We start from the raw sequence: 24,854 nt of genomic DNA on the forward strand, positions 1-24,854 counted from the left end.
CCCTGTAGGCTTGCATGAATTCATGCATAAATGCAAGAATAAAGGTACATGAAAATTCATGTGCCCTTCCAGAAAGTGTTAACCAGGCAGTTTGAGTACCACATTTTGCTGAATAATGACTTAAAAGACCAAAAAATGAAACCCCAAAAGCAAAGTGTGAGTTGGATGAGGAGTTTGCTGAGATTACAAGAAGGTGAAAAGGCACCGGATGAAGGCAGAAGAACTTGTGAGGTGGTTCCACACACACACACACACACACACACACACACACACACACACACACACACGCGCACACACACACACGCGCGCACACACACACACACACACACACACACTGCAGTCGTCCATAATCATCTCTTAATGACTTCTTAATGATTCCAAAATTCTGATTGAACTCACAATTCATTAATTGCTGAAGTTTCCTTGAGCACGGTGCAGAATTGTTCCGACCCTTCCTTGAGGGCACCTAAGCAATTATTACATGTCTGTCAGTGATGGGGGGTTTAACCGGCACCTTGTAATTCAGTGGTTGACATATTCTCCTCAGGGGAAACTTGCCGCCCCAGGTTTACAAACACACATTAGGTCTCTCCACTCTGAGGTTATTGTGACACCGCATCACTTCAGGGAAGACAAACGCCAAATCATTCACACACACACACACATAACAGACAAAGAGGAGCAGAAAGATTATGACTAAATCTGTTTTACACTGAATGGCAGCTGATTTCTTCACACATTATAATCCTCTGAATCGAAATAACGTGATTGCTGTAGATTGAAGCAGCATTACTGAACAGCCTTACTGCTACAGTGGGCTTTTAGATTTAGTCTGCACTTCACAAATGCTGGCGGTTGCAGTAACGTCCCTGGTTGGTGTGAGCTGTATGTGCCTGTATAAATCCTACCTGTGGGGTTCAGTCATTAATGTGTCTCCTTGTTATTACAGACATGACAGGTTACTAGTGCTTATATGAGTGTGTGTGTATGTCAACATGTACTGATCCCACGCCTGTTGATGCATTTGTACGTGTGCCAGGGTTCATGACATTATGTGTACTTATGAATTCATTCCCCCAGGGGTGCGTGCCTTTGATGCTCAGCATGGAAGTGTAACAGCATTTAGTTTTAATTAATTCCGTCTCTCTGTTAATAAACCAAATCATTTCCTAAGTGGTTCTAGGTTTTAAAGGTGCCCTCTGTTGGGTGTTTGATTGTCAGTGTTATTGAATGGTATTTGTGAAGCTATAGTGAGTATTAACTGTACTTATTAGACTCCTCAAGGAGGATAATGACGTCAAATGTGTTCTGTTAGACCAGCTGGGCTGTTGAGAACAGCTTATCTCAAACAGTGTGAAAAAAAGGAGAAAAAATACAAGACAAAAGAGAAAGGAGAGGAATCATCTATCAGAAGGATGCATCATCAAAGGAGCATTCTGTGGGAATAGGTTTATCTGTTGTCGCAATGGAATTTAGATTGGATGATCAATGTCAGTTTCATCTCGTCGCCTGTTCAGATAGGAAGTACTTTCCTTAATGTTGAAGCCTTCCTTTGTTCCTTTCAATGAAATGGTTTATTTCAGTCAAATGAAAGTCAATGACATATAAGTCTGTTGTAATAAAATGTGATCATGCATACAAAGTGACTGTGACAGCAGGACGGCCATGTTCTCCTGGGAAACAACATTTTTCATATCGCTGAACTTTTCTCTAAATGGCCAACATGAAAATCCCAAATAGGCCACTTCATCGATCCATTAGGAAACCTGTCCTTCCTCACTTAACCTCATAGTAACCAAGACACCTACAACTGCCAATCAAAACCAATCGGTAACTAGCGTGTATGCCACATGCACACATCTCTCTGCCTCCCTCCTGTGTGTTTCAAATGATGCAGTTAACGTATATCACATGGTTCTACTTATACATGGTATCATTCATTATGACTGATGGTAAGAATATGTATCATATTCCTAATTAATATCAGGCTGAACACAGTTGACACATGTGAGGGAAATTTGCTTAAATCCTGATTAGAATCCATAATTGATACTCTGGGGAAACTCATGTGTCTGTAACGCCTCCTACTGATGGAATCTGAACCTGGGAAAAACTTCCAAGCCTACAAAATACCAACATTTACCACAAAGGGAATCACTCCCTCAGTTGTCAATCATGTGTCATGTTGTCAGGTGGGAGGCATTGTAGAGGCAGGACAGGGTGCAGCAGGAAGGCAGAGGAGGAATGCTGCTGCTGCTTTAATGGCCTCCTGTGCCATCTTCATTGTCATTCATTAACACCGCCATGTGGATTTAATATTTAATCTCCTGGGCTGACAAATAAACACTGTGCCCCCAAGTGCAAATGTGTACAGACATGTCAGGTATATACAGCACCTGTGTGGCGTTTGCTGCTGCTGCTGTCACCTCTGCAGTGTTGCTGTGGTTACTCACACGCCAATGTTCCCTCCTCAGAGCATTTCCTCCTGACACTTTGATGGATGAAGGAGGCCAACGATAAAACAACAAAAACACAACACAGAAATAAAATGCTTTTGATTAAAAAAAAACACACGATTATAGGTCTGATTTGTTACATATTGTCTTTAGTGAAGTGCATTTGTCTTCTCTGACCTGATTTGACACCCGGCTGCCCTCAGAGGAACTTAGTGGATACAAACAGGCACCAGAGAGAAAATACACACACACATAACAAGTGAAGTAAACTCTATATCAAAAAGTGAGTTAAGAAAAGATGCTGTATGTCAATTCAAATAAAAATGACAAGAATTGGATTTAAAACGTCAAACAAAGTAATAACGTTTAACTCCAAACGATAGCTATCAAAGCAGCCATTACCACAAACCGCTCACACACCCACGTTACGTTGCACCGCCACGCACGCGCGGACACACGCACGCATGCGCCGAGCTCGCTGCTTGAGCGCGCGCAGCTGGCAGAACTTTTTTTTTCTTTTTTGACGCGCGGACTTGACGCAGTTGCGCGCGCCTCCCCCCAAAAAAGACAAAAACTAGCAGGTGAACTATGTGGAATATTCTAGAGTGACTGGACGGAATTCTTCGGTTTTCCAAGTGATAAGACGCCAGGCGCCTGCAGTCTCATGTCTGACCGTGAAAGGAGCTATATTAGCACCCACCTGCGCGCCGGCTCCGTCGGAGGTTTCCCCAGAAGAAGACGCACGCTCGTGAGACGTACTTTGTCCACTTTGTCTCCAGGCGGGGACACCGTGTCTCACCGGACTCCCGCAGATGAGCTGATGAGAGGTGCTGCTAGAGGAGAGACATTAAATGATAAAAGCTGTTAAAAGTTTGTGGATGGAAGTAGCACAACTTTGCTGAGTCACCAGCCAACTTTTTGGGAGGAGCGGACGCTGACTTCTCTCTTTCTCTCTTACACACACACACACACACACACACACACACAAGCAGACTTTGTTATTAGTTTGTCGCGATGAATGGAGCGGTGCTTCTCCAGATGTGGACGGTCCTTATGCTGGGGACTACAACCGCCGGCGTCCCGCAGCAGGTCCAGGTGTCCACCGCTTCAGTCCTGAGGGGGAACGTGAGGAGGGACGGTGAGTTACACGTTTATACTTTGAGACATTTAGACATGTCAGACTTTCATCTGCTGCTGATGGCTTCTATGGAACACAGATAAGCGTGTGTGTGTGTGTGTGTGTGTTTTTACCATGTTGTTACTGTGACGTCTGGCGGAAGTTTTAAAGTTGGAATAGTGGACTGGCATGTCCTCTCTTTGTTCTTATGGTGGCTGATATGGCTGTGGTTTTAAATCCAACCGGTCAGACAAATGACACGTCTGACCTGTGACCTGTTGACACACTGGCGGGGTTTCTGGTGGAAGAGAGAGGGAGAGTGGAGGTAGATGTTTAACAGTGACATGAGGGGTGGAAGAGCATCCGTAGGAGCTTAGAGAAATAGGCAGATACACACACTCCTGGTGAGCGGAGCTTCAGGAGCCAGTGACAGTTTCCCATAAGTCCTCAAACTCCCCCAGCCTCTGGCCCTAAGTCCTGCAGGTGTGCTAATGCCTATCCCCCCCCCCCCCCCCCCCGCCCCCCCCCAATCCCCCGAGGGCCGAAGGAAGATGGTGCTGCCTTTGATTACCTAGAAATGCACACACAAGCACACACACACACTCACAGACACCAGAGGGGGGGAGAGAGAGAGACAGACAGAGAGACAGAGAGAGAGCTTTAGGGCTGCTGCAGGGAAATATTAATATACCACTGTATTAGGTTCTAATCCTGGATGACTGCTGCTCAGGCCTGTTTTACCTTCTGTCTCGCTGTGTGTGTGTGTGTGTGTTTGTGTGTGTGTGTGTGTGTGTGTGTGTGTGTAATTAAAGAATAACAAGGTTAGGCCTCAGTGTCTGAATGAATAAAAAGCTCACCTAATACACAGAGCCAGACAAGTCATGTTTTTTTAAAGTCCTTGGCAGATCCTCATTAATAGAAATTACTTTGTTCTGTTCAAACAAAGCATGACATTTCTTACACATGTGTGCAGCTTGGCGAGATAAGAGAACACACGGTACATACCAGGGGTCCTCCGTTTGTTCTGTCAAAAAAAAACAGGTGTAAGTAATAACATCAATCATGGCCGCATTCCAGTTGGATGTGCCAGTATCACGGTATTGTGCATGCTGGCTCGCTATCATGCCTAAATGGAACCCAGCCACCATTAATGGTATTAGTTACTCTTGTGCCATTCCAGCTGTAACATGTCAAAACGTTCCTGTGAGAGAAAGGCCTATTGTGTTGTGTGTGTGTGTGTGTTTGTGTGTGAGGCGAGTTGAAAAATTGAAGCGTGAACCTTAAACCTACAATGTTTTAATGCATAAAATATATTAAACGTGACCATGTAAGCAGGATAATAAGACTTTGCATTGCACCAAACCAGTGACGTAAATAAACAAAATCTGCGCTGGCTGCATTCCATTTGACGTGTCAGTGTTGTGGCCCTGGTGTTGTCCACGCTGCTGGCTTCCTGACACACCTACATGGAACTGATCCATCGCTCACGTCGCTAATTACACCTGTGCGTTTCCCGCTTTGCACAGTCAGAATACCGTCAGCGTGAAAACAGCCTGAACTCTCTCGAAGTGGCTGGAGTAGATGAATCAGACATGTGTTCACTTCCATGTAATCCAACCGATGCAGTTCATTGGCAAAAGCGTAGTGCTGTGATATTACAAACTGGTGTTCACGTCCCAGGGTCCCTACCAGGACTCAGTAATGCAAGCCTAACTAGTGCCAGTAATGATGAAGATACACTTTAATCACTCCGGAGCTACACACAGATGAGAGGGCGGAACGTTTTTTTGATCAGTGTCATTCAGCGGCTCACTCAAGATCCTCTTGACACAGTTATCAAATCGTCTGGAGACAGCGATGCTATCAAAGTCTGAATCTGAGTTTGTTCCAAGTGGAAATCTCTTGATCTCTTTATGATCTATTACGCTGCGAGGCTGATCAGGCACAGCCGCACACTGAAACTGACTGGTTGATCAGAAGGTGCTGCCCAGTCTTCTGATCTCTGATGAACACGTGTGTGTGTGTGTGTGTGTGTGAGCACTGTGACCTGTACCTGACACTGCAGGTAATGCAACAATGCAAATGAAACCCTGCTCTGCCATGTCTCGCACAATTACCTGGGATATGCTCTCTCCAGGTTTACTTGGACGGAGGCCCATCCATACGCCGTATACCAAAAATAAATGTGCAATCGCCTCGTCTCTCCGCTTGACTGCTGTCAGTGCCGTGGCTGTCCCCCCTGTTTGTTTTTACCTTAGTAATGATGGCAGTGATTTGCTCCGGTTTCAGAAAAGTGAGGCGTAACAAAGCCCACATGAATTAGGATGCGAGCCACATTTATCAGACTTACACAAAACCTGTATCTGGGCTCCTTCAGCCTCTGGTGGGCACGGTGTAGCTGCTGTGAATGTGAGCGCATGCGTCCCTTGTGAATTGTGTGTTTGTGCGAGTCCTTTCTGACAGCTTGTCTTACCTCTTGGAGGAATTCCCCCCAAGGTTTCTCTGCTGTGTTTGTTCAGCACCTTACTAATCGTTCTTTTCTACTGACATGGCAGGGTGTGTGTACCATATGTGACTGTTTCTGTGTGGGCGTGTATTAAGAGGAGGAGAGGGAGACAGAATGTATTTCTACAGAAGGAAACACACATGTACACATGTAAACACACCGACTAAAGTAAACACTGCTTGGCCTTTCTGTTCCTAACTACCTATCATCTGTGATGAAGAGATGACCCAGATAAGTTGCATGAAATCTTCTCCTGCATACTTACATCTCATGCATGCACACACACACACACACACACACACACACACACACACACACACACCAGTTTTGGAAAGCTTGAATGTGTGGAATTGTGAACTTTTGCAGCAGATCTACACAACTGAGCACAGCGGTAAGCCACAGTGCACCAACTTTAGAACACTGCAGACGCACATAAACACACACATACATACACACACACACACGGAGGTCCAGCAAAGTTGTATTGCACAACTTTGTGAGTACCAGTAAACGTCTGGGATATGGAGATTTGAACGGCTTGTTATCTTTTTTCACCTTGTTTACTTTAAGATTAACTGAAGTTATGCAACCATATTACTGCACTGGACTGTACGCTGCTGCTGCTGGTGTGTGTGTGTGTGTGTGTGTGTGCGCAGCCAATGGTCTTTTGCCATCACACAGCCACAGCACATTTCATAAAGGCCCCATGGCATCTTTTTGATTTCTGTTCTTCTTCCTGGCAATAGTGCTCCTCTTATCTGTTGCCGTCCCCTCTCTGTGCTCTTATCTGTCTGTGCCTTGCTACATATCACTCCATCTCTCCAGATGCTCCTCTTTCATTCTCTCCCTTTCTCATTTCTGCCTTTATCTTCCCATCTTTCCCCATCAGTTTCAGCTCTTTGTAATCAAAAGCTATTTCACCCTGGTGGCTCTCTGAGCAAATATGTTTTGGCAAGCAGTGTCACAGACACAGACACACACGCATTCACACAAAAGACAGGTACCTGCACAACAACACATTTTGTAGATGTATTTTTACAGCATTTTTTCCAGATGGGCGTAGGCATGGAGGATTAAACAAAAGCAGTTATGCAATAAAGTAACTGTTTGGCATCTGTGACTTCAGTGGGTGTGTGGTGTTATGATCCTTGACCAAGTGAATGAATTCAAGGTGGCCGAGTCTCACACACGCTGACACACACACACACACTCTGGGAGGTTAACAGTCTACTGTCACAAAAAATATGTTTAAACATCCACAGATTGCTTTTTTCAGCAAATGAGGAAGATGGAACAAGATGTGAGCAGGCCCATGACCCACTTTGTTTCCAGAACCAGTCCTTACTGATCAGAGACAGAGCACAGATCCAAACATCACACACATATCACTTACAGGGGTGAGGGAGGCGATGTCACTGAGGTTACTGGAATTCATGAGTCACACATAGGACACCCTGCATGGAATGACGCCCCACCCACTCGTACACAATTACAGGATCTCCCTTTCTAGGGAATCCCCTTATACACTTGTCATTTTATACACACATACACTGTGTGCAAAAGAAAACATTAGAGCCAAAGTTCCCCCCCCACCCATAAATGCTTGGCAGGCAGTGTTTCCCTCCCCTGCACAGAGACAATAGGGTGGTGACCGGCTGCACTGTCTGACAGGGTGGGAGTGTCTGCATGCATGCTTGTGTGTTGGTCAGGGGGGATCTGGAGGAGAGGAGAGGAGTGAAAGTTTAGATGGGAGCTTAGAGGAGTTAGAGGAGAGGAGCTGAGGGCACGGGGGGGGGGGAGGAGGAGGAGGAAAAAGGTGTGTAAAGGGAGAGAGAAAGAGAGAGAGGCGCTGAACTTTAGTGCCCAATCAAGCCAAATAGAGAGAGAATAAAATAGTGGAAATGAGAGAGAGAGAGTATAAACTATAGACTAATATAAACTCGAGAGAAAACTCTGACTTGCCAGTTAGGAGATGCAGGAATAATTGATTACCTAATCCTATTCACACACACACACACAGTTTTTTTTCCCATATACACAATACATTAGGGACATTGATTAAGATCACCGATGGTAACATCTATCTCATTCATCCAAGGTATTATCCATTATCGTACTCATTTCTCTTATTACAGACAGAATCTGCACACAAAAGGATGCCTTTTGTGGGGAAAATAAGATATTTCCTGCTTTTTTTTAAAAAAAGTATTCAGGGCATATAAAGAATTCCAAACAAAACACATCCCCAACGGGACAACACTTCCTAATAGAAATGCCAAAATGAATTATAACCACAAGTAATTAAGATGGAGTAGAAAAGTTAAAGACAAACAGTGGAAACTACTATCGATTGAACATCAATCAAACTCTGCGTGTGGCGTGCAGAAGCATTTATCATTTCATAATTCTCTGTATCTATAGTGTCCTGCCGCAGCTGCCACCAACAAAGAAGAACCTCTTCAAGTGATGGGAACTGTGTATGACAGAGGGTGACTGAAGAGAGGGAGGGAGGGAGGGGAAGAGAGAGGGGATGACATGAAGAGGGTGGGAAGAGGATGGCAAGAAGGAAAGGAGACAGGGAATGAATTTGGAAGATTAAAGGGAGGGCAGGAGAGGAGAGAGTGGAGAATAACAAAGATTAAAAATAGAGTTGAAAGGATGGAGGGGAAGAGAGAGAGAGAAAGATGTTGTTGCCTGCCTGGCTGTGTGTTTGTGTGTGTGTGTGTGCGCTTCACCAAAGTACACGAGCAGTCTGAGGTGAAAGAAAGCATCAAGGAAAGAGAAGGGGAGAGAGAGAAGAAATGAGCAGAGGTGTAAGATGGGAGATATAGGACGCATGCCAGAGCGAGCGAGCGAGGGAGGAAGTGTGCTGAATAAGCAGCGCAAGAGAAACAACAAGAGATTGAGGGATTAGAGGAGCAGGGGAGGATTTGGAGGGGGGGGGCAAAGTTTAGAGAGAGGGAGAGTTGTTGTGAATGCGAAAGGACGTGGCACCTCGAGAGAGTGAGAGAGAAAGAAAGGGATATGAATACGATTGAGAGATAATAAGGCTAGCGAGTGTGCAGATTTAGGGGGATGTAGTTTGGCTTGGCAGTGACATTCTGCGGTGACTCAGCACAAAACGCAAAGACACAATCGGCCATCAGCTTTAATATGTGTCATAGAGACGGATGGACAGACAGAAGATGAAAGACAGTCTGCAGAGAACTTGTGTAAAGTGTTTCCGTACCACACCGTGTGGAGTAATGTGCTCTGGCCCACGGCGGATGGGAGACTTCGGTTCAACAGAACTCAAACAACATACAATCGAACACGTTTACAGTGTATTTGAGCAGCAAACACATTCAGGTGTGGAAGCAAAACAACCACAGCCAGACGGTTTGGAGGAGTTGGTCTGGGTCTGGCCCCAAATGAACTCCGATGCTCTCTGTGAGCGGCGCGAACATGATCTGAATTAGTTCTGAGCCAGGGAGCGGTGACTTATCGATCCATCGAACCAGAAGCTACAAAGTGCACATCACGCCCATAAAAAGCTCCGGACCTCTCCGTTCCAAGCTTACCTTACACACCTGGGCATGACAGGGCAGCACTTTGCCCCCTCTACTATTGACTTGCTCTCAATCTCTCATACTTAAGTAACGTAGCACTGTGATCATTGCTGTTCAGCTTTCTAATAAAATAACACATTGTTCTTGATCTGCACGGAGATAAATCTGCCGTGTAACAGTGCCACTAGTAGTTGCAGCTGGCGTGTTAATTACACTGACATCCCCTCAGGCAACTGTGACCTTACACTGAAACAGGCGTTCCGAGGGGATTGCAAGGGAAATTAAAAGGATCTCTACTGCAGCTGCTTGGCACTTATTTGGGTTTAAGTTGGATAATAACGGAAGAGTCGGCTCGTCAGATCAAGCTGTAGGCAAGGTTTGCGTATTAAAGCGCAAAGAACAGATGTATCACGACCGAACGCAGGGGTGTTAACGTCCGGGGGTTACGGAAAACAATTGATCTTCCTCCTTATGGTGAAAAATGGATTTAATCAATTTCTATACAGTTTAACCCCAAACAAAGTCAGCGTGCTTGTCTGTTTAGGCAGAGACTGATCGTCACACATGTTAATGTAGATTTAGCTTCTCTGGCAGACGACGCCTTTGATGACTTTAGTAGGCTTCAGACGCTTCACAGCCGGGACTTCTCCCATAAAAGCCATCAGTGAATTGTGAAACCACAGGGCAGCTCATTAGAGGGCTCTCCCTGGATCATAGAGTTAAAGTTACCACCAGTTTGTATTATTTTAAAAGAACTTCACAGGCTGAGGGGAGGGAGTCCAAAGCTCACGCTCACCTTCCGTGACACCATCATGATAGACGAAAGCAGGGCCAAACAGAGGAGATAGACACTCTGCATTACGTCCGACCGGCTGTGGCATTTTGTGAAACAGCTCAGCCGTGAAAAGCCTGAATTTCCCAAAGTGCTGAGGAGAGCGGGGAGTGTGCGGCGCAGAAATGAAAGAGAAGCGGCAACAAAGGTGTCCCCTGACTGCCTGACATCAAGCAGCTCTGAAGAAAAGTGGATCAGGAATCAAGTCACTGCATCGTTATGACAAGCAGAGTCAGAGAGTGTTCCAACCCAATGTGCCAGACGCTAACTCAGTCTGAGGGTTGAGTTCAGGCTTGATCAGCTGTCATTCCGGCTGACTACTTCAAAATAAACAGCCTAACTAAGTGATGATTCATCGATTATGGCAGTTGTATGGATTTCTTACTTGTGTCGGCTCCTGGAGTCTCGATCAGATTTCACAAAACTCTGAGTTAAAGCCGAACTATGAAATTGATAAAGACCTAAGTATTGTGTTATTGTCATTTGTTGTGTTATTGTCTTAACGTTAGTAAATAGTTAAACCAAGGTTAGGATGTTTTTCCAAGAAGCAAACTCCTCCAATGTTTCCAGACGCAGGTGCAGCACCACACACCAGTCTGGCACCAGAGCGTCTCATTTCCTACACACACACACACACACACACACACACACACACACACACACACACACACACACACACACACACACACACACACACACACACACACACACACACACACACACAGAGCAGCGAGGGCGAGAACATTCATGTCAGTCAAGTGACACTGCAGAAAGATGAGAACAGGAGCCACTGGAAGAGTCCAATAAATGCTCTGTGTGTTTACTGTGTGTGTTTTATATGTGTGTGTGTGTGTGTGTGCGTGTGTTTCTGAGAGAGGTTTTGACAAATCGCTGTGTGCAGTGTGAGATTTGTGTCTTTGTTACTCTGACAATGGTGCTCTGACACAAATGAAGAAGATGCTTTTTCCCTCCTCTGTCAAACACTTTTATCTTCCCTTCGCTCTCTTTCTTTCTCTCTCTCTGTGATTCTCCATTATGTATATCTCAGCATTTCACCCCCTCTCTCCCTCTGCCTCCCCCCTCGTCTTCATTAGCCTCGGCTCTCCTCTTCACATTTCATCATTTACTCTTTGAATGTGGTGCCTGAGCAGGAGACAGTGAGTTGCGGGGAGGAAAGCGGAGAATATGAATCAGAAAGGGAAAAAGCTTTGTTAGAGGAGGAATATCAGAGGGGAGGGGGGGGGGACAAGAGAGGGAACGAGTCGTTTACCAGCGGAGGAGAAGAGAAGAGGAGAGAGAAAATGAAGGGAGGAAAAGGAGGAGAAAAGGGAGAGAGGGCGGCGTTAGGAGAGCCTGCAGCGGGATAAGTGATCCCAGCGGTGGATAGAAGGTCAGATACACGCTGACAGTCAGACCGCTGCCTAACCCTGCCAACTGACCACACACACACACACACACACACACACACACACACACACACACACACACACACACACGCAAGGCTACATTGAGTGATGCTTTCTGCCAGATCCACAAGCGCCCCCCCCCTCACACACACACACACACACAGCTGATGTGAGTCAGACAGACTGACTGCTGAATGTCTGTCAAAACATCAGCGCCTGCTCAACATCACACACAGCGCTCAGAGCAAGCAAACACACACACACACACACACACACACATATATACACACACACACACACACACACACACACTTGCAAACAGCTTCCAAGCTTCCCTCAGAGGGATCAGGGCTGATATTCAATAAACTCATGCTACTCCAGCTGTGGCTCAAGTAAAAGAAAACACACACACACACACACACACACATACACACAGGTGAATTAAGTCTAGCCAAAATATCTCCTTCACCTGTTTTCGTGTCGTCATTTGCTGGAGGAATGGAGAGACAAAGAAACAGCATTAAGCATTTAACAGCAACACACACACACATCTTTCAGCACTTTGTTATGTTGTCACTGTACAGTATATCTACATATTTATGCAACATTAGATGTGGATTTATTTAACACTCCCATATAAGTGTGTGTGTGCAGTGCAGAGTTAATTGATTGTCCTCGTCAGCCCTGCTGTTCAGACTGCAGTAGCTGTCAGCAGGAGCCAAATGCTACTCTAACAAGCCACACACACACACACACTTCCGCAGACTCCCGCCAGTGCACAAACATTATCACATTAGCCCCTTCAAAGTAGAAATACGCTCACACACACAGGCCGCAGACACACTTGGCTGCACTCACAAACCTGCACACACACACACACACACAGGCGTAGGAAAAGACACAAAACACAGTTACACACAGAGACGTGGTGATTATGTGTAAGCTTCTATTCTTGACATCTGCCAGTTTGAGTGACAGCTGTTTTAAAATATCAAATATCATTCTTTGACACGTTACGGGACAACAAAAGCTTCTGATGCCTGTCGAGCCGTAAACCACAAACTGACCCAAAGAGGTTTTCACTCTGTTTAATGTAGACAGGGATAAGATAGGAGGACATGAATGCACCACACACACACACACACACACACACAAAGGGAGGATGCTGCTGATGAAGTGTTAGTAAATACGCTCCATCATGGTGTAGGAGGTTACACAGGGACAAACCCCTCTCATCCCTCATCCTCCCTCTCTCTCTCTCCTTCTCCCTCTCTTTCCCTCTCTCTCTCTCCCTCTCTCTCCATCTCACTCGTCCCTCAAAGCCTCGTTACAATCTGTCGTTGCAAATTGAGCCGCGTTCGTCCTCACACCCACCTGCTCTCTCCTCTCACACTTTCCTTCAGTCATGGATTTATGTCTCCTTTGCACTTCCTCTTATCTATCACTTCCCACCTCTCTCTCGCTCTCTCTCTCGCTCACTTCCTCCTTCTGTTTTCAGCACTTTCAGAATGCTTCATCCTTCTCATTTAAGCGAGATGCAATGTTTCTGCCAGGCATTTCCCTTTGATGCCTCCTCCTCCCTCCCGTGTTTGCAACACTGCATGTGTGTGTGTGTGTGTGTCCGCCCGTGTGCTAATGAGAATGTGCGAGTTCAAGTGTGTCTTTCATATACGGGCAGAGTGAAAGCTCGCAAATGTACTAATGTGCTTTGGCGTGTTCTTTCCTTCTGAAGTCATGCATCTTTCATACTCCATATGTCTCAGCCTCGGTGGCCAACATATTTGCTGACATTCACATAAAAACATTAATGCAGCAACACACTCTTAGTTTAAAGATCCAATGGTCCCAAGCTCCCTGCACATTCTCATCCGCATGTTGGCGAATTTGAATTTCCTCACTCAGAAATCATTTGCGTTAGATGCAACGTATCCTTATTGTGTCCTTTAAAATATGTCCGCTTCCGCCTTCGTGCGTGTGCGTCTCCGATTGTGCGCCGTGGGTTGCCAGAGCTGTTCAATCGCAGCGTCTCCACTGACCTGTCCTCAGTGCTGACTCAGCCTCTGCATTATTCAGCAGACTTAGCCAAGGTGCTAAACAGGAGCGCGTCACAGCAGAAGACCGCAGGACGCTAAATGGACGAGCGCAAGACAAGGAGGACAGACGGGTCAACTGGTGTGATGCAGTCGTTAGCATATGGAGCAAGGGTGTGATGGGGACGTTACAGAGGGCGGTGTGCAAGGGAAGGTGTGCGGAGATTAGGTGGAATGATGCACATGTGACAATTACATAAGTGGAGAACAGAAACTGATAAAATGGTGGTCAGTTTGTTTGTAACCGCGCGATCTATCGATTATTACAGCTTCAGGAAATGTAGCGTTAACGGCTGAAGAGGTGCAAAGAAAGTAGTGTGGTCCATTAACTCTCTGGGGTCTGGAAGGGTCACTGAGCCTGCATGAAACCTTCATTTACTCAGCGTCAAACACAATCATGTTTTCAGGAGAACTTGCGCAAGAATATAATTTGCTGTAAAAATCCTTGCTCAAATGAAACCTCTCTCAGGAGTTCATTCTGTATATTTTTAAACACAGAACACTCTATGTTTTCTGAGCTTCCATATCAAGTTTCTGTGTAAATGAATCCTTCCCTCGTAAAGTTAGAGCCAGTTTTCCGAGAAGTCATATTCCTTCCAACCAGGGGGCACGACCCCTGCGAGGAGAGGGTGAAGACACACACACACACGCAGACACACGCACTCTCACCATGTTGCGTGAGCAGAAATAATCCTTTCCTTGAGATATTTTTGTAAACACTGAGTGAAAGTGCACAGGTTTTTAGAATTTCTGGGCATTTTATCATTTCAACCTTTCTGCCAGTGATTTTCCAGCCTAGTTGGCAGAATACAGCTCATCTCTCTTTGCACCCATTAGGCTTATTTGGCTCTATTAACAGGTGTTGAGTCATAGAAACCGAAGAGCCACTCGCGAAAGCTAAGTGGATGGTAATGCTAATCAAAGACCCAAAAGGACCATTGAGAGTCACTGGCAAAGATGTGAGTAGAAGCTAAAAAGCTCCGTTTGCACCGAGTCACAGCGCTCATGTCTGCATCCAGGTGTAGCTAGATGAGGAGGTACACAAAACTAAACACAGACGCACACACACACGCTCGTGTAGCTAGAGGAATGCAGCTGTACAGTGTGTGTCAGTGCGCACAGGGCGGTTTGGTATTGGAGTTGTGTTGCCTTGAGAAGTTACTTTGTGGCCACATTGTTGATTTTGATGGTCTTTTGACACTCTTCTCTCTGTTTGACTCTCTGTTAGCTTGTTTTACCTGCTGTGTCTTTATATTTTCATTCCATCTCTCTTGCTGACCTCTGTCCACCCGATACCTCACTCAATCTGTCTGATCCTCGAGTCTCAACCTTTCCTCACCTTCGCTGGGTCCTGTTTGTGTGTCTGTGTGTGTCTTTCCCTCTCCTGGTCTGTCTGAGGATGTCCATTAGGAGCTGTGCACCGTCTGTATGAAGGGACTGAAAGTGTTTTTTGTCCCGTCTGAGTGTTTGTCTAACCTCCTGTGTCCGTGTCACAGAACATGCCTTTGTGCTCGCTTCAAAAGGGACACACAGCGTTACACACAGACCTACACTCAAATGCACTCACACAAAAGCTTCCAACATAGGTATGTGTTCACACAAACACCCACAGTGCACACATACGTGCACACACTCACATGCTGACAGTGTCACAGCGAACACGCCCACACATGCTGTGTTCTAACCCTTCATTTGAGTGCGGAACCAAGCGAGCTGGACCCCCTGCGGTGTTCTGGATTGTATTAAAATTGTCCCCAGGCGGGGGGTTAGAAGGACAAGTGCCAAGTCAGGATGAACTTTTATTTTTACTGTCCTGAAGGGGAAGAGGAGGAGCGGGGAGGAGAGGAAGGCAGAGAGAAAGATGGTGAACTGGATGTGCCTTTGATATGTGCAGTGGGATTAGTGCCAGAGAGAGAGTGACAGGGAGAAGGAGAGAGAGAGTTACAGCTGACAGGGAGGAGAAGAAGAAGAAGAAGAGGAAGACAAATGTGTGTGTGAAGGTGTTTGGGGTTGGTTTCACTCAGAACACAAGGAAAATGACTGTAAAAAGAATCTATACAGTCACTGAAGTCCCTGAAGCACCAATAGTTTCCAAAAACTTACTGATAATGTTGCTAGGCAACCATGGATATTTGCAAGCACATGTTTTAGCCAAGTAGAGATGTACAGAGAATGAGAAAGAGATGCTAAGAGGAGATACAAAGAACACGGAGCAATTTAAAATGGCACAACATCTTCTTATGAGGGGGGGGGGGGGGCGGTCATTTTGATTCCATTACTTACTGTCCAAAATGTCTAAAAGTTAAACATTGAGGAGGTCATTACAGCACCACCATACGGCTGAATGAAAACATTCTATACCAGAGACCTCACCAACCTGCCAAATGTAACGCATATCAGATTACAACTGTCAGAGTAAAGACAGTGACACACAGACAGAGGGACGGACAGACAGGCAGAAGGACGGACAGACGGACAGAGGGATGGACAGATGGGCAGGCAGACAGAGAGATGGACGGACAGACAGACAGGCAGACAGAGATTACAAAGCGCACACTCTACAGTTTTGTGATCAATGATCAATTCAGAGCAGACGACAGTGTTCCATCCGTCCGTCCCTCCGTCAAAGTAAATGTGGACATTTAGATGATTGGCTTGGAGGCAAACACACAATGATAATTATATTTGTCTCGTTCTGTGTTCTTTGGATGCATGTCCATCTGTGAGAGACGTTCCCGTTATCCTCTCGTCTATCTTGTCCCGACACAACTCAGTGGCCGTCAAGTAAAGGGACATAATGCTCTTACTGTGTCCTTCCTTCCCTACAACTCTATATAGGCTCGTCCTCTATAATTCATGCATATGTACACATCAGCTGCCTCAGCATGCATGAAGCTCTCACATGAGCGCTGCTGAGGACGGCCTAATGCACTCGTCTTTGTCTCAATGTTGCACTCTCTTCAGTTGAGACTTCCCTTTTCATCTTGGCAATTATTTTGTTACACAGCCTGGAGAATAACTGAAAGATCTCTGCTCTCTGCCACGTGTTCACACTGTCTCTAAAACACGCTGAAGCCCGCGCCACATCTATCAGGGTGAACTGAAAACTGCACAATTAGATTAGAGATCAGAGAGATGGTGCAGGATGGAGGGGTGGAGGAGGAGAAGAGGAGGAGGAGGAGGAGGAGAGATGCGGGGCGAGAGACGACGCTGACCAAAGCTGACACCCCTCGGCATGCAGTGTTCACCCCCAGGGTGTGTGTGTGTGTGTGTTTGTCTTTTTCATGCCTCTGTGCTTGCGTGAGTGTGACTGAGAAACATGGGAGAATATTTAAAGCTGATTTGTCAAGAGGAAGTGGCAAAAGAGTGGAGCCAGCACAGCCTATGATAAGCAACACACACATACACACACTTGCAGAGAGGGAGGGAGGGAGGCCGTGAGCTAACATTTAGCCAGATGGAAAAGCCTTTGGTTCATTTCTCATGGGTGGAAATACTGTCATGGCGAAACTACAGCTCACATCACAGCCAACACACACACACACACACGCACGCACACCAAACATACACACACACATATCCACATGTGCACACAGTGTTAAGCAGCCTAATGGACAGTTTACACTCCATTTCCAAACACAGATGAATAAGCAATGCAGCAGACAACTGGGCATGAGAGAAGAGGGGAACGCAATCAATGTTATATCTCCCTATCATTATTATTATTATTAAGTAGTCTTCTGTACTGTAAAGTCATTTGTTTGGTTAATTCCGCTCCCTGCAGTATCTATATCTATATATAACTCATTCAATCATCCTAGAACTGAACGGAATCCTGCAAAGTAGATTCTTCCAGGCGCAGAGAAGCAGGGTTTTGTGGAGCTACAGAATAATCAGGACAAGGACGGGAGATGTAGACGGAATTTACCCCAAACCTCAAATGGGTTTTTGTAAGCTGTTGTCATTTAAAAATAATTAGTGTCTTAGTGCCGTAACATTTTGAACGAGATTACAGCGGAAGTACAACAACAAAATGGCCATCTGGAGCGCCGACACTTTTTCCCAGGCAGTGTGTTTGGGAGAGAGCAGCTGCCGTTATGATCGTAAACCGCCGACGCTCAATATCCACCTGTTTCCAGCTCAAGTTTGTTTACGTGACACGCGGCCATGTCCACACACACAGACACACTCACACTCACACACACACACACACACACACACACACACAGACGCACATCACCGCACGGTCTCTTGCAGAAATGTCAGGTTCTCGGTGGCCCTACTGAGAAAATAGAGTGTTTCTCCAGGTTGTCTAGGAACAAAACATCTCCCTCCATCATCAAAGCTGCTCCTGTGGTTCAGCCAGTAAACGTGTCACACAGTGTGGCTGAGATTAGTCAAAGCCACAGTTAGTTATACGTCTTTCCAACGGCGTGTCAAACTTTTACAGCGAACACCATGGAGATACGAGCCGGGAGCTGCCAGGAGCTTTATGTCTTTACTTCAGCCTGTTGTTGAAATGTCTCACTCAACGGCGGAATTACCGAGGGGAAAGCAGAATATGAAGAGAGACATTAAATGGCTGACTTGAATGCCTTTTATTAAACGAGGTAACATAGTTTTACACTAATTTCATGATGTCAATCCACAACAGATTCAAATCACTATCTAATAGCGAGGAGCCGGGCATTCTAAGTCAGCAAATATGGGAAGTGCGGCGGCGGCGGAGGATTCCTCTGGGGAGGTTTCTTTATCCAGCAGAAAGAGAGTGTATTATCTCCGGCCGTGCATGCTACAGCGCTGGGGGCTTATGAGAATTCGTTTTGGGGAGATGAAAGTCAGACAGGAAGCGTGAGGCTGGGGATGGCAGATGTAGGTCTTGTTTTGGGTAATGTCCTGTGGGAGTGTGTCTCCGAATGCGAATGTATCATAAGCAAACTGTCACTCAGGATGGATTGGGATGACGGGGCACACACAGAATGAAGATGGCAGTTAGAAAGCGTGCCCCGCTCTATATTAGGAGCGTTTCTACATGTATACATGTGTGTATTCATGTTCTTCATCTTTTAATTAGGAGCGGAAGATTAAGTTGGCTTTCTTTTTCTTCATCAGCTCCTTTTTATCCTACCGTCTTGCATGGTGCTTATTTTCTCTGCTGATGCACTCTGGGTGCTTGTTTATGAGAGTGTGATTGGCACTTGGAGCTAAAATAGATCTCAGAGCCACGGAGAACATCACACCCTGGCAATGGAGGTGGGAGAAGTTTAATTAGTGAGAATTTCCCCACACACACCCTCGCAGCCACGCAAGCATGCAGACACAGACACACAACCAACATGGGTATATGTCTACGAACACACACACGCACATACACACATAGATACGCAGATCACAGTCACGCAGCGTTATTGTCACGGTTCTTTAAATGTCAGATCAAGAGTCTGAGAGCTTAATTGCCACTGTCAGACGTCGCCCGTGTGTCTATGTATGTGTGAATAAGTAAATTTAGGACTGTGAGTCAGGCTGTCGTGACAATATCAACACTATTGATGTCATCTCGTGGGGGACGCAAAAGTTTGACTCTGTCGATTGCAACAGTTTGCATTGTCACGACTTTAGAGGAGTTTAGAAACACTGCGTCTGTACGTTGTTGAGTTTAGTTTCGAAAAAAACCTGCAAAGAGGCAAATCAGTTTCAATGACACTGTGTACTTAACATGCAAAACATGCAGAGCCACCAGCACTGTCTCTCCTCTCTCCTCCTCCTCCTCCTCCTCCATCCCTAATGGAACCCCTCTGCATATCATTCATTTGCGGTGAAATCACTGATATGGCTAAATGATTTATAGGAAGGTCAGTGATATGACTGAGGAGCTACACAGCATCTGCTAGAGCTGCAGGAGCACATTTACATATTCTTCCATTTTGCTGTTTTCTTCCTCACACACGCCCACACCTGCACGGATGCATGGGTACATACACTGTGTATGGTAACACACTCTATTCACAATGCTGAAATAGGGAGTCTGAGAATCTGTCCCTTGATATTTTAGAAACATTTAACAATCCTTATCTAGACAGGAACATGAAAGCAAAGAAAAGGCAAATACAGAACAACATGGCCAACCCGAATGTTTGGAAGAGGAGAGGTGACATTTTGTGTCAAAAGAAGCGATGCCCGGCCATGACTAATAGAGGAACGAGACGTTTACATCAGGGACGCAAGATAACGAGGGAGTAATTGAATCAAAGTCAAATCTAATAAAAGAAAATTTTAAAAGCATCAAACGGGTTCAGGCCGGCCAATCAGAGCACTCCATCTTGAGGTCAAACAGCCAATCCGTGGCCACACCTTACAGTGGCTGTCACAGTATGTCACCCTCTCCTCTCCCGTCAGAACGAATTAGCACAGGAAAGGAATGTGATGAGGCAGGCTGACGGAAGGTTGGCAGCTGGGCCGGTTTGGGCTACCACAGGAGCCAGTGGGCTGTCAGGTAAAATCACTGGAAGATGAAGATTCAGTCTGCTGGGCCAGCACCTGCACGCACTGCCAGGGCCAAAGCACCACCTTCACTCCGTCAGAACCAAATCAACAACCGTATGAACGCTGGCCCTTTTCTAAATCCCTCCTGTAAATACTGATTGTTTTTCCTCATTCTGGTGCCTCGATGCTGGAGTGTGTTTTTATGTGTTCTCATGGAGAGAAAATGAATCAATAGCCCAGTTTTTAACTTCTGTAGCTGATTGAGAGAGAGGCTGTTATTGTGGATTTCAATCAGCACGTTTCTAAGTAGCAGTGGGTAAAGTGCTATGTCACTTACTTCAGTTCACACCTGAATCCAGCTGTCAGTGGGGCGGAGGTGCTACAGCCTTTCACCCAGTCAGCACAGATTCCATCCTTAGTTATGAATCCCTCAGATGCCACATCAGGTAGAGAGTTCAGCAGCTGAAAGGAGCAGATGAGCAAACACACGCTGCCTGGTTTAAACTGAATGTAAAGAGTGTTTGATGACAAATGATGACGCACATGAAAGAAATGATTAGCAAAACATTTAGTCACCTAAGAACACAAATACACTGATATCAATACAAGCAAATACTGACAGACTCACATAGTTAACACTCACACACACACAAACACAGACACAGACACACAGACACAGACACACACACACACACACACACACAGAGGTCAGTTCCCCTGCGATCTTAGTAGGTGAAAGTTCCTGACATATTAGCGCTTTTATGACTGAGTGGACCTAAACTAGTCAGGCTTCTGATCAGCAGAGTAGAATAATTCCATTACAAACACACACATACACACACATATAAACACAAATGTGCACATGCATGTCCATACATACATTTACTGATTTGTGTCAGCGTAAATGGGTAAAATCTGAAAGGAGGTTCTCACAATAACAAACATTAGCGCATCCTTTTATGCACACCCGCACACACGTACACACATGTACACACACACACCACACACACACCCACATACTTGAGTGCAGATTGATTGCTGAAGCCAACAGAAGCAGAAGATGTGACCGCTGAATGACCAATGAGACAGAATGACTGACGGAAGCAAAGTGGAGGGATGTAAAGCGAGCAGAGGAGGGAGGGGTGGATGGGATGGGACAGAGGGACGAATATGAGGCAGTTTGCAGTGACAAGGTGGAGGACTGGGCCAAAGCTTCATCATCTACATCATCATCATCATCCTCCTCCTCTCCCAGGGGAGCCTTGATTATGCATTCAGCTCCTTTTCTCCTACAAAAACCACATACCCCTGAGAAAATACAGCCTACTGCAGCACACAGCCTGACCTTGTGTGTGTGTGTGTGTGTGTGTGTGTGTGTGTGTGTGTGTGTGTGTGTGTGTGTGTGTGAGAGAGAGAGACTTGTGTGTCAGGAATTCAGCACAAAAGTGGTGAAAAGTATGATAGTGTGCTGTGCAATATCCAAGTTTAGCCATGAGTCTAGATTCCACAAAGAACCACAAAGAATTGATTTATATTTATTTCAGCACTGCAACGCCCCATCACTGGTTAGAGACAAACACACACACACACATAAAGCGCAAAAAAAGAGGAGAATTCTGGTAACAGCAGTCCCAAAATACTACAACTGCTGCCCTTTGTAAAGTCATAGTAGTCATAATAAGAATTATTATAATAAGTCATAATAAGAATTTCCATGAAGATGCTATGAATACTGAGTGACTCAGATTCAATTCTAAACAAGGTTAAGATTTGTACATTGGTGTTCCTCCCATTACCAAAATGACAACTTTGCAAACCATATTTCATAATTACCCACCTTTTATCTCATAAAGTTGATTGACAATAAACCTACTGAAGGCGATTGACCGCGAGGAATAGCACAAATGTAACTACGCCATTTCCTTAGGGGCTCATATACATTGCAGCCACTAGAAGCTGGTAGGATTACATCATCATACAGAGACTCATCGCCCTCTTTATTAGCTACACCTGCTGTACAAGCTAATACAACAGAGCTGATAATGTTCAGTTGGTGTTTGCATTGAACTGTGTCCCTAATGGAATTTGTAGCAAAGGTGTGGTATTGGATTGTAGCGATTGTCCAGGCGTGTCTAATAAAGTGGTCCCAGCCAGTACACAAAGTATTGACATCAACCACGCCATAATAAACTGGACACATCGTCTCCATGGTTCACTGATTTGATTTAAAGAAAACATCGATGTCCAAACACACATGTAATCTACAAATAAATCACAATAATCAAAGTAATGGTTTGACTCCTCTTCAAACTGAATGTATGTCTCGTATCGTATATGTGACTGTCTGACCTTTACCTTTCACCGCTCCACTAACCTTCAATCTGTATGTGTGTATCAGTGAATAGCTCTGGTTATGTGTGTCTGAAAAGGTCAGGCATACACACATTTATACACAAACGGCCCTGCGCACACACACACACCAGGATGTACATACATGGGCAGCTGTTAAATATCTCACATTATGTCGACGACGCTCTGGTATACCATAACGTTTACTAGCTGCTTCCTTCCCGCTGTGTGTTTCTTTCTTCGTTTATCTGCCCATCTACTCCTAATTTCATCTGTTTATATGTTTGTCCGCAACCCTATAAGGCGTTTTGTGTTCCTGTGAAGATATTTATATTTATTACTGGACTAACTAACTGATGTAGCTGTAACCACTAACAGACAGCAATCGCCTCACCACAGACTTGTACCACAAGGAGGAAAACATCACAGTCACGCCGGTGGGTGGGGCCATACACAGCCCACGCTACCCCAACGCTTACCCTCGCAACCTGCTGTTGTCATGGAAACTGCTGTCACCACCGGGAAGCCGCATACACCTGGAGTTTGACGGACACTACGGCCTGGAGGAGGCAGAGAACGGCGTGTGCAGGTAAAACTAACGCGCATTAATAACAAACAACAACTAAAAAAGATGGAGTGGTGATGGAGAGAGAGGAGTAGGAAGAAAGAGGAGAAGTGAGGGAGATCGTTAAATGTGTTTATGAGCTCTCCAGCTGAGAGGACGTGAAAGGACTGGAAGATAAGATGGTTTGGCTGTTGAGGATGAAGAGGAGAGAGATATTGCAGAGAAAAAAGTATGGATGGAAGTAAAAGAGATTCAAGGAGAGAGGAGGAAGTGACAGTGAGAGAAGTTGGTAAAGGACAGCAATCCCAATACGCAACTTAGCTTTCTTTGTTAAGCACTTTGCTTAGGGGCAGAGGGGCGTAGCCGGGGAAGAGAGAGAGGGGAGGAGAGGTGTGGAAATGTAGCACTTCAGATGTTGTGCCAAAATGTTTCCCTTTGTGTCTGCAGTGGCAAAATTGCCTAAAAACCTCTGCATTCTCAAACTCAAATCATAATCAAACCTTTCATGCACTATTGTATCGTCTCTCTTTCTTTCTCTCCCACACATTCATCTGGCCAACTCCTTCTCCCACTTCTCTCTCACTCACTCCAGGTATGACTTTGTTGAAGTGGAGGACCAATCAGAGACCAGCACCATTATTTGGGGTCGCTGGTGCGGCCAGAAGGCTCCGCCAAGTCTCAACTCCAAGACCAACTCACTCAGGATCACCTTCAAGTCAGATGATTACTTTGTTGTAAAGCCAGGATTCAAAGTCTACTATTCACTGCTGGTAAGATACGTACAGCTACATACACACATATAGAACTTCATGTCCAACCTGCCCACCAAATTTCTTTCCAATCTGTCAATAACTTTTTGAGATTCAGACAAAAAGACGCACACAACTGGAAACACAAACTCTTACAAAAAAGTCCTGGATCCACATCTGTGCCTACTCTAAGTGGGTTCCCCTGCCAAGTTTAATCAAAGTTATTGTCTAACTTTTTGAATAATTCTGCTAACAAAACAAACAAAGCAACCAGCAGACGCTTGTGAAAACACAACCTCCCTGGCAGAGGTAGAAAGAAAGACATAGAAGCACCCAACACCACACACAACCACACAGCAGAGCATGAATCACCAGCGTTCTATTTGGGAAACAGCCTTAAGTCTTCCTTTTTGTGTCACATTGGGTTCAGCCCAGGATGCACTGCAACGCTCCAGGTAAAACGCCTCAATGCATCAGACTCTCTTCTCTTCTCTTTCATTGTGTTGCCTCCACTTGCTGACGGAGGAGAGAGATTAGACGATGGGAGGAAACAGACAGATGTCGGCATGGGGGAGTCGCAGTAAAGCGCTTGAACATATTAGCCACTTTGTTCTTTTCCCACAATTCCACAAGACAGTGGAGGAGAGACGGAGGGATGTGCGTGTGTGCGTGTGTGTGTGGGGGTGTTCTTTTAAAAGCTGTCAAATGAATGGATAAGGAGATTAACTTTGTCACTCTGCCAGAAAGAGGAGA

The 24,854-nt window shown here is 45.5% G+C and overlaps 1 protein-coding gene across 2 annotated transcripts in view; it reads left to right on the plus strand.

Moving 5' to 3' along the window:
• Nucleotides 1-2,988: 2,988 nt before the first annotated feature.
• pdgfd (platelet derived growth factor d) overlaps nt 2,989-24,854 on the plus strand; it is a 40,998-nt gene continuing 19,132 nt past the window's right edge. Inside the window, exons 1-3 of one of the 2 annotated variants that reach the window (XM_076146568.1) lie at nt 2,989-3,594; nt 23,166-23,376; nt 23,945-24,122. In XM_076146568.1, the coding sequence (XP_076002683.1) occupies nt 3,471-3,594; nt 23,166-23,376; nt 23,945-24,122 (513 nt within the window). In that variant the 5' untranslated portion in view covers nt 2,989-3,470. The remainder of the gene's footprint in view (nt 3,595-23,165; nt 23,377-23,944; nt 24,123-24,854) is intronic. The other variant, XM_076146569.1, reaches the window with a different exon arrangement.

The sequence above is a fragment of the Genypterus blacodes genome, unplaced genomic scaffold (genome assembly GCF_046128005.1).
Source record: "Genypterus blacodes isolate CSIRO-AG114 ecotype Tasmania unplaced genomic scaffold, CSIRO-AGI_Gbla_v1 ptg000032l_1, whole genome shotgun sequence".
Lineage (NCBI taxonomy): Eukaryota > Metazoa > Chordata > Actinopteri > Ophidiiformes > Ophidiidae > Genypterus > Genypterus blacodes.